Raw genomic sequence first — 10,545 nt, 5'->3', positions numbered from 1 at the left:
ACGGCAAGCGGAAGGAGATCTACAAGTATGAAGCGCCCTGGACCGTCTACGCCATGAACTGGAGCGTGCGGCCGGACAAGCGCTTTCGCCTGGCGCTGGGCAGTTTCGTGGAGGAGTACAACAACAAGGTGGGCCGGGCAGGGGCTCGGAATGCTGCTGGCGCGGAGTGGGCCCCGGGTGCTTCCTTTCCGGGCCGAGCCGAGACCGTAGAAGCCCCCTGCGGACTTGCCTTAGGTCCACCGAGCGGTTCCTCTGTGACTGGCCCTGTGCCGAGGGTTTGGCACTCGTCTTGTCCAGTCTTGACAGTATTCCTGTGTAGTAGGAAGTGTAATGGAGAAACTGAGGCACGGCGTTGCGACCAGCCCTACTCAGACAGTTATTTCGTGGAGGAGACAGGTCTTAAGCCCAAATTTACACTTCAAAGCTACTCCATTTATCCCACCCATCCCCTCCACTCCAGCCTTGTTTCACTTGAGGGGCGGGAGGGGAGAAGAGAGAGTGATGGTTGTGAAGGAAAATGCAGCTGGTGATCGTTCACTTCCAGCCACACTAGATTTTTGTTAGGGCTTCCCCTTCCTTACTCCCACCCCGAGGTATTACTCATGAACCCTCAGTCCTTCTCCCAGTGTTGCCATTGCTGTTGCTTCCTGATATCCGCCTTCTCTAGAGCTGTCTTTTTTTTGAGAGATGTTGGCCTGTGGCATAATCCCGCCATTGTTTTGGGAATAGGGAGCGATGACAGTTGGCCTTATCTTCTTGGCTCCTTTCAAGCTAATGAGATTTATAGTCTTTGTAGTGAATCTTGCTAGACATCTAACAATTTGAAAATCCTATGCAAGCACTGTGGTAGTAGGGGAAGCTTTTAAGGTGGCACTGCAGCATAAACTTAGCTTGGAAAGTTGTTTGAGTAAGTCAGTGGGAAAAATGTCCCTTTATCTCTTAATTTCTTCCTTTTGTATTAGAGCAAAAGTCGTGAGTGATCATAGAGTAGCTGAACACTTAGGCTACTGGGGCTTAAAGCCAGGACTTCTGCTTAATGCTGTGACAATGAAGTGTTGCACAGGCCAGTTTTATTATTTCTGACCCACAGTTGGCTGCAAGAAAGAGGTTGTTGTACAAGTGAAGATCCTGTAAGAAAAACAACACAATGCAGGAACGTTTGAAATTTGTTTACAGCTTTTCAGGAGCACGTTTGCTTCTCTAGAGTAGGTCTTAACTTCTTGGAGTTCTCTTTGAGAAACTGATGAAAGTGGTGGACTGTCATTGCCCAGACTTCACACATACACAGCCGTTGACAAATTCCAGGGAGTATGAAGCCAGTCTTGAAGTCCACCAGTTAGTTGCCCATGGAAAGCAGTCTTGAGCAAGATGTACCATTATTTCCATTTCTTTGATGCCTCTTTCTGCTTTATGGCCCACAGTGGACAGCAGAACTGGGAATGGAATTCAAGGTCCTGATGGACACTGTTAGTAAAATTCAGACCACCAGAACATTGTTTAAGAAGTACATGTGGGATCAGAAGGTGGTGTGGTGGTTAAGGCGCTGGATGCCATATGGTTGACTGCGTGGTTTGAGTCCTGGACCCAGTGTCTTGAAAACATGACAGGTGGGTGTATGTGCATTCCCAAAATCCTGACAGAAGAATGGAAGAGAGGGGATTGCTGTGGGGCTATCCTCCTAGGGGGGGATTTCTTTCCCTCTCTCTCTCTCAAACACACATGCCCTTTAGCAAAACTAAATAAATCTTTTTTTTTTTAAAGAAGTATATGTGAAAATAAAAATAATAAAATATATTTAAAAGAGCATGAATGGTCATACAAGTCGATGTTTATTTTCTTGCACATTCTTTCAGGCGCATTGGGTAAGCAATAGAAGTCCCACTTCTTTTCTTTCTTATTTTTCTTTATTGATGATAAAGTGTATGCACACATGATTAAGAGAGAGACAGAGAAACAGACAGGAGTACCCTACACAAGGCCTCATGCCACGATCCCTTTCTTCCAGCTGGCTAGGATCCCGGGTGCCCCTGTGTATGCCTGGTATGTTTCAAGTGGACTGGGATAGGAATTCAAGCTGTGATTGCCATGTGGGATCTGGCTTCTCTCAAATAGTGCATTATTATTGTATCATGGAGCTGACCTGGTAGTTTGATTTTTAAGAGAGGAAACTAGGCCACAGTAAGGCTGTTTGTGGAATCAGTAGAGTAACTGGTGTCAAACCTCACTTGCTGGGGCTGGCAGGTGGCGTTGTGGTTAAGGGCACTGGTTTCCCACATGGCCAACCATGGTTCAAGTCCTGGACCTGGTGTCTTGCCTTTTTTAATTTCCCTCTCTCCTTTTACTTTCCCTCTCTCCATCTCTTGCTCTGTCCCTCTCTGGTCAAACAAACAAACAAATAAATGAACAAACAAAAAATAAACAAATAAATAAAGTTAAATAATTCTTTTTTTAATTAAAAAATCTAATGTTATTGAATATAGGAATGGATGGATTTTCAAGTTCATTATTTTAGCTTTATGGTTATTACTTTTATAAGGCCTCTGACCTGTGGCAAAACTTTCTAACTGGTATATACAAAAATGCTTGTCTATTCTTCTCAAGTTTCTATTTAGTTTCAGTTCTATAGGTGCATAAACAAATGTATTTAAATACACAGGATCATCTGTAACTGAATTACTGGTACATGGTAATGCATTGCAGCTGTTAGTAAGAAATCAACTTCCAAGTACAAGTACAAACTTGTATTTTATGCAAAAATTCAAATTATACACTTTCTTGTTCTTACACTAGAATTGATATCACTAATTTAAAGGCAAACAAATACTTTTGTTTTCTATGTCTTAGCTGAACAAAAATACATAGCATTTTCATTATTTCAAATAATGCAATATAATCCTTTCTTGGAACGAAATGGTCAGGGTGCTGATGAAACCATCTTTGGAGGAAGTGTTTAATAAGCATATTTTATTTAAATAAATTCTCCAGTAGGACATGGAGAATTCATTGTCTTTGCCTAGAAGGCTGTGGAAATAGTTATCTGTCGATTTATATGTGCTGCTCATCAACATTCCCTTATTGAAAACATCAGAATTTCTACATCACGGTTCTTGGGAACCAGCAGTTGGCATAATGGCTATGTCGCTGGACTCCCACGTAGTCGACCGCGGTTCGCATCCCGGACCCGGTGGCTTAAAACTCACGCTGGGCGTGTGTGTGCGCGTGCCCAAGATCCTGAGAGGAGAATGGAGGAGAAAGGATTGTGGCGTGACCATCCCCCCGGGGGGTGATTTCTCGCTTACTGTCTCTATGTCTCTATCTGTCTGACGAGCGCACGCGCCCTATAGTGAAAACCTCTCCAAAAAAAAAAAAAAAAAAGAATTTCTACATCATGGTTCTTGAAAAGGACTTTAAGCCTCAGAATTCTGGTTCTCCTTTGGCTTGCTTCTCTCTTGATTCCACCCAGGCTTTATTAATGGTTTGCTTCATATCATCATCTCCATCTTCATAAATTTTCTTTAGAACATTCATCAGTCCCTCATTAGGATCTGTTTCTATGTCGTATGAAGGCTTTTCTTTCTCTTTGCAAGTCAGGTAGTCCCATCGTGTGCTTTCTGCTTTCTTTCTACGTAATACGAGAACTGTATTGGTCTTAACTTTTTTTAAACTGCCTTTAACAGAGATGGGTTTCAAAAGATTGTTCACAATCATGCAGTAACTCTTGCCATTTAGGTTCTTTACCGAAAGATCAAATGACCTCTGTGAAATGCACCTGCACGTTCTCAGTAGGAACTTGATGAACTCCAGTTAAGGTAATGTAGATTTTCACAAACTTACCTGACTAATCACATCCATAATTACTGATTTTCACTGTATATCCTATTGTAATGGGAGCAACCCCAGCAGCTGGCTTTTCATTGACAAGAAATTCTGTTTTCTGTGATTTCTGTTGCATCTTGTTCTTGATTTCTGTCTCAGTCTTGGATTTTTCAGCTGTAAGGGCATCATGTACTCTTTTCCTAGCTGCCTTTTCCAGTAACATCTTTACTTCTTCTACATTACTTCTTCTACATCTTTCTGTAGCTTTCTAGCGTCGAAGCCATGGTCTCGCTGAGCACCAACCGCCCAAGCTCAATAAAGCAATCCTTTCAAAACAAAAAACCTCACTTGCAAGAACTTTTTCCTGGAGTTTGTCTTCTCATTTACCACCCTATGGAGCTCCTTTGTGCCAAGTACACAGGTAGTGCAAACGAATGACAGAACACAGAACGAGCAGTTAACCGTACCTTAACTCACTCACATGAGGCAGGCAATTCAGTGTCTTAAAACTATTTTTGGGCTCACCCACAGATGGTGCCCACCACCACTTGGGAAGCCTGATGGGAGGCATGGATTGGGTTCATGGGCCAATCAGAACACCTAAGATGTGGTTTTGTACCCCAGATGGGGTTTTTGCTCCCTAGTTAATTGGGAGGTGGAGGTAGGAAGATTAAAACACAGGTAAGTAGGTATTCAGAAATACCTACCTCTATCTTTCTCCCTTCCCTTTCTCTCCTTCTCTCATAAAGGAAAACAAACAAAACTGTGTTTGTGCCTCCACCTATTTGTAGGTCAAGGTCTTACCTGCTGTGTATGTATGTGTGGACACCTTTGGTAATCAGATGCCAGTGGACCCATTTCTCATAATTAAACTTTGAAATGCAATAAAATACATAGTTGATGGGGCCGGCAGGTGGCCTGGTTGTTGGGGGCACAGGACTCCCACCTGGCCGACCATGGATTAAGTCCTGAACCTGGCGGCTTGCTTTCTCATTTTCCTTCTCTCTTGTTCTCACTCTGTCCCTCTTTGGTCAAATGAAAATAAATAAATAAATAAAGTTAAATAAGATAATTTTTTTTTTAAAGAAATATGTAGATGACAAAGTAAATCTATTACACTGACCTACAGGACATTTTGTTGTTGTTGCTACATAAATTAACCCATTTATTGTAGGCTATTGATATTCCAAATGTCTATGGAGCTTCTACTGGTCTTTCAATTCCTTCAGTCTTCTTTTTTTTCTTTTGGAGAGGTTTTTGCTATAGGGCGCGTGCGCTCACCAGAAAGAGAGACAGAGACAGAAAGCAAGAAATCACCCCCCCAGGGGGGATGGCCACGCCATAATCCCTTCTCCTCCATTCTCCTCTCGGGATCTTGGGCATGCACGCACACGTGCCCGGTGTGAGTTTAAGCCACCGGGTCCAGGACTCGAACCACAGTCGACTACGTGGGAGTCCAGCGACATAGCCATTATGCTAACTGCTGTCTCCCATGTCGGACTTTTCTGTGACGTCTGAAGTGGTGTTGTAGGTCAGGTGCCGCCAGCTACCATTTTCATGCAGGAACCACAGTGCCAGATCCCCACAGTCCGACTCTTCATTGTAGTTTTGCCACAGAAGGAGCAAGTGTACTTGGCGTGCTGGCTGATTTCAATTTTCTTCACCATTGTCTGGAGGGAGGCACCATAGCAGTATTTACCAATGATGCTGATCTTCTTGGTGCATTTAGCCATATCGCCACCAACTAGGTCTGAGCACAGAGAGGCTACAGAACATTTTTTAGGGGCCAGCAGGTGGCATGAAGGTTATGGCAGCTGGATCCCACCTGACTGACTATGGGGTTTGAGTTCTAGACCCAGTAGCCTGAAAAACACCCTGGGTATGTGTACGTATATGCCCAAAACCCTGAGAGGAAAATGGAGAAGGGATTGTGGTGAAGCCATCCCCAGGAGGGGAGTGGGGTTTCTCTCTCTCTCTTCAGCAAGCCCACTTGCTCTATAGTAAAACTTAAAGAACAGGTTTTTTTTTGTTTTTTTTTAATTTTATTCATTGTCATTATTTTATTTTTATTTATTTATTTATTTATTGAAGAGGTTTTCACTATAGGGCACGTGTGCTCGCCAGACAGAGAGACATAGAGGAAAGCGAGAGATCACCCCCCCCCCCAGGGGGGATGATCACGCTGCAATCCCTTCTCCTCCTTCTCTCGGGATCTTGGGCACGCACACACACGTGCCCGGCGTGAATTTTAAGCCACCGGGTCTGGGACGCGAACCGTGGTCAACTACGTGGGAGTCCAGCGACATAGCCATTACACTAACTGCTGGTTCCCTATTTTTTAATTTTTTGAGGTTGACCAGAGTGAGAGAGAGAGAAAGTGAGAAAGCAAGCTGCCAAGTCTGGGACTTAAACTGTGGTCAGCCATGTGGGAGTCCAGCATCCTTAACCACCACACCACCTGCTGTTCCCTAAAGAACAGTTTTTAAAGTGATGAAATAGTAATATGTATTTTTAATTTAACTTAATAAGTTATATACCATCTAGTGTAATTATTACTGTAATTTTGAAGTAGTGGTGAAGAGTAGACAATATTTCAGAATGTTTAACAACTGTAATGTTATATGAAAAAAATTAGTGATTTCTGGGCTGGTTCCTTAGCCTAGTGGTTAAGGGAGCCAGATCCCACTTGGCTTAATCCCAGCTCCAGCAACATAAGATACACGCCTGGCATGTGTGCATGCATGCCCCGAATCCCAATAGGATGGAAAAATGGAGAAGGGACTGTGGGGTGACCACATATTATGGTGTGTGAGGGGTGTTTTCTGCCCTTATTTGTTTCTGGTGAACACACATGATTTAAAAAAATAAATGAATAATTTCTCTTGGTGACAAAGTCATAGATATGTTACTGTAGGTAGCAGCATCTGCTTGTAGTAGAAAGAAGTGCAAAATTTCAGCTAGAGGTTCCTGGAAATATGATATAATGATCTAATTAAAGCTCATGGACCATAGATGAGAAGCTGCTATAAAGAATCTGTGCCTATTGGCTGGTGGGAAGTAAATCCCACCTTAAAGCAATAGTTCTTAGGATAGGTTTGGAGAAGCCCTGCCATGGAGACACCAGACCTCATAAATTTAGAGTAACTTAACAATTATTAGTGGGCCAGCCCCATAGCGCAATGGTTAAGGACGTTAGATCCCAGATGGATGACTACAGTTCAAATTCCAGGTCCCTGCAGCTTGAAAAACATGTGCACAGCTGCCTGAAGTCCTGGTGAGAAGAAAGAACGGAGGAAAAAGCACAGTGGCTTGACCATGCCCCATTAGGGTGTGCCTTCTGGGGAATGCTTTTCTCTCTCTCTGGCAAGAACACTTGCCCTCTGGCAATTAAAAAATATATATTGGTTAGAATTTTCAGACCTTTGGTTACTGCTTGCTGGATAATGATTGCTAACAGGACAAAATAAATGGACACAGCAAATTAATATTGATGAAAAAGCCCAGAAATGGCCTTTTTAGTGTGGACACATTGTCTAAGAAAACAGGATAGAACTTTTAATATAATCAGACTTTTTTTTAAAAAAAGATTTATTTATTTAATTTAATTTATTCGTTCAGTCATTTTCATTTGACCAGAGAAAGACAGACACTCAGAGAAAAGGAAAGTGAGAAAGCCAGGGCCAGGCCCGAACCGTGGCGGGCCATGTGGGATCACCCAGCACCTTAACCACCACGCCACCTGCCTGCCCAATATAATGAGACTTTTCTATAGTAAAATTGTTCCTGACTGTTTGATAGAGTTTAATATTAGCATTTCAAAAACAGCTTGAATTTGGGTGTTCTGTCATGTGAATAAATTTGGGAATCATGCAGAGTAAAGACACACATTATGTCAACTACATCTGGAATTTAAAAGTCTCTTGTTTTCTTGTGTTTTATTTATTTTTAATTTTTAGTTTTATTTATTTCTTCCATGAGAGAGAGAGAAGGAGGCAGGCAGAGACAGGCAGGTACCCCCATCTCAGCCAGCCCAGATCATGGGTATGCGCACACATACCCAATGTGCTCAGGGAGTTCATGGGACATGAACCCAGACCTTTCCCATGTGAGTCATTTGTGCCACACTTAACCAGTGTGCCAGCACCTGGCCTCTGGTTTATATTCTTTTGTGTGTGTGTGGTCTTTGCTGGGGAATGTAGCAGCAGCACTGGTGTTGGAGGAGTGGTTTTGTAACTTACTATGTGTGAGAGAATCCCCTAGGGACTCCTGCATTCCTGTCACCACTAAGGTTTACAGACCCCCAGGTGCTCCAGGTGGCATTCATTGCCCTAGAATTACCTTGGCATCTGCTGACCAGAGGGAGGAATCGGATCTCCCTACTTCTGGTGCTTCTAAGCATTGGTTTTACCCTTTAATCCAGGTTCACTGAGGAAGACACTGTCACCAGATAGCCCCTTTGAGATAGTCTGAGTTGAGTTCTTAGGCCTGCCACTTCCCTTTTTTTTTGAGGTTTATTCCATCAGAGAGAGAGAGAGAGAGAGAGAGATGGCACCCCCATCAGAATCTGAACACTATAGTCCACCCCCAGCCTCAGCCAGTTCCACATTATGGGCAGAAACATGCCTGGCATACTCAGGGAGGTCTCCAGATACAAACCAGTATCCTTTCCATGTGCCTCAGTTTCCTCATCTGTAAAATGTGTAGTAAGTGTGTCTACCTTGTTAGGTTGTTATAAAGATAAAATGAGTTAATATATGTAATGGATTTAGGAATTCTGCCTGGCATGGAGTAAGCCATAATAGAAATGTTAACATGTTATTTAATCATCGTTATTGTGCCTGTAATTGAAATAAAACCAAGGAGAATTATATGGGTACTGGGTAAATTTGACTTTTGTATTTCGAGAGAGGAGTTGTGACCTTAGATCATAAAAGTACTGCCAAAGATCTCTATGTTCTGGGGCCAGCAAGTGGCATGGTGGTTGAGAAGCTGCACTCCCACATAGCCAACTGAGTTTCGAGTCCTGGACCCGCTTTGCTTTCTCTTGCTTCTGTCTGTCTCTGGCAAGTGCCCATGTCCTATAGCAAATTTAAAAAATAATAATAATAAATAATTATTGGGACCAGCAGATGGTGTAATGATTATGTCACTGCATTCCCATGTAGTCAGCCGCAGTTCAAATCCTGGACCTGGTGGCTTAAGACTCATGCCACATGTGTGCATGCATGCCCAAAATTCCAAGAGGAGAATGGAGAAGGAATTGCGGCATGGCAATCCCCCAAGGGAGTGATTTCTTGCTTTCAGTCTCTTTGTCTCTCTCTCTCTCTTTTTCACTGGTGAGTGCACGTGCCCTATAGCAAAAAATCTCTCTAAAATAATACATACATACATACATACATACATTCATACATAACTAACTAATTAAATAAATAAAATAAATTTTAAAAAGATCTTTATATTTATTTCCTGCCGTTTAAAGTCCCCGGAGAAAACTTTACCTGATCTCTTTCAACCCAACCCATTTTGTGATCCAGCAGCTTCTTGTAGTCAGACTCCAAGCTGCGTAATGTGACAGTTTAAGCCCATTTTCTCTGTTTTTTAAAAAAGAAATTACATGTTTTTTATTATTATTTTTTAATTTGCCATAGGGCACATGCACTCACCAGAAAGAGACAGAGAGACAGACAGAGACAGAAAGCCACCAGGTCCAGAACTTGAACAGTTGTCGGCCATGCAAGAGTCCAGTGCCTTAGCCACCGTGCCATCTGCTGGCCCTAGCCCATTTTCTCTTCTTCTATCTATCTGGCTTACCCACAGTAACTCTTGACATCATAAGTTAATAGCATGGGGCCAGCAGGCAGCTTGCTTTTTCATTTTCTCTCTCTGATAAGTGTACATGCCCTATAGCAAATTAAAAATAATCGTAACTGTTAAGTAAAATTAAACACATAATATTTTCTTAAATAATTATTTTATTTAACTTTATTTATTTTCAATTTGACCAGAGAGGGACAGAGTGAGAGACAGCAAGAGGGAAAGTGAGAAAGCAAGCTCCCAGGTTCAGGACTCTAACCATGGTTGGTCATATGGGAGTCCAGGGCCCTTAACCACCACACCACCTGCTGGTCCCCTAAACAATTATTTAAAAAGAAAAATAAGTTGGCAGCATTTACATTCTTTAGGCAGGTGGTATTTCCCTTCTATTGGGAAAAGGTGGGTAACTGTTCCTGACTTCTGTTCCCCTTAAGTGTGTTTTGCAGAGGTGATTTTGAATGAAGTTGGTGGGGGAGTGATTGGGATTTATTTTCCCTGATAATTAACTGAACACTTGTGCTCTGAGGTTTAACATCTAGAGAACATTTCTGAGGAGAGAGACTGTGGGTATACCTGGTGCTTTTTGAAGAATTCCGGTAAGAGTCAGAGTATGATCATGTCATTCTTGAAATACACATGAGCAACTGCTTGCCTTGCCAGCCTGTGTTGATTCCTGGGAGAATTTTACTATAGATTTACTTTGTATATTTGATACATAATCATGTTGACTCTGATGTATAATTTTCCATTTCTCAGTATTTGTGACAGCCCTTCAGGAGTCTCATTTGTTCATTAATTCTGCAAAAGTATTGAAGGCATCCACATGTATTTTAGGCACAGGGAGGATGCTTCTAAGTAGCCTTACTATAGCCTTTGTCAGCAGAGATGAGATAGGCAGCAGGAAAGAGCGTACTT

General features: G+C 42.4%; 1 protein-coding gene and 1 pseudogene across 1 annotated transcript in view; one reads left to right on the top strand and one right to left on the bottom strand.

Moving 5' to 3' along the window:
• Positions 1-6: 6 nt before the first annotated feature.
• DCAF7 (DDB1 and CUL4 associated factor 7) overlaps positions 7-10,545 on the top strand; it is a 37,084-nt gene continuing 26,545 nt past the window's right edge. Inside the window, exon 1 of the mRNA XM_027771179.1 lies at positions 7-128. Within this exon, the coding sequence (XP_027626980.1) occupies positions 54-128 (75 nt within the window). The 5' untranslated portion in view covers positions 7-53. The remainder of the gene's footprint in view (positions 129-10,545) is intronic.
• LOC102479539 (calcyclin-binding protein pseudogene) lies at positions 3,381-4,120 on the bottom strand (annotated as a pseudogene).

Source organism: Tupaia chinensis, unplaced genomic scaffold (assembly GCF_000334495.1).
Source record: "Tupaia chinensis unplaced genomic scaffold, TupChi_1.0 Scaffold000187_1, whole genome shotgun sequence".
NCBI classification, from domain to species: Eukaryota; Metazoa; Chordata; class Mammalia; order Scandentia; family Tupaiidae; genus Tupaia; species Tupaia belangeri.
The sequence above is the reverse complement of the archived record's forward strand: the minus strand, read 5'-3'. Positions and strand labels throughout refer to the sequence as shown.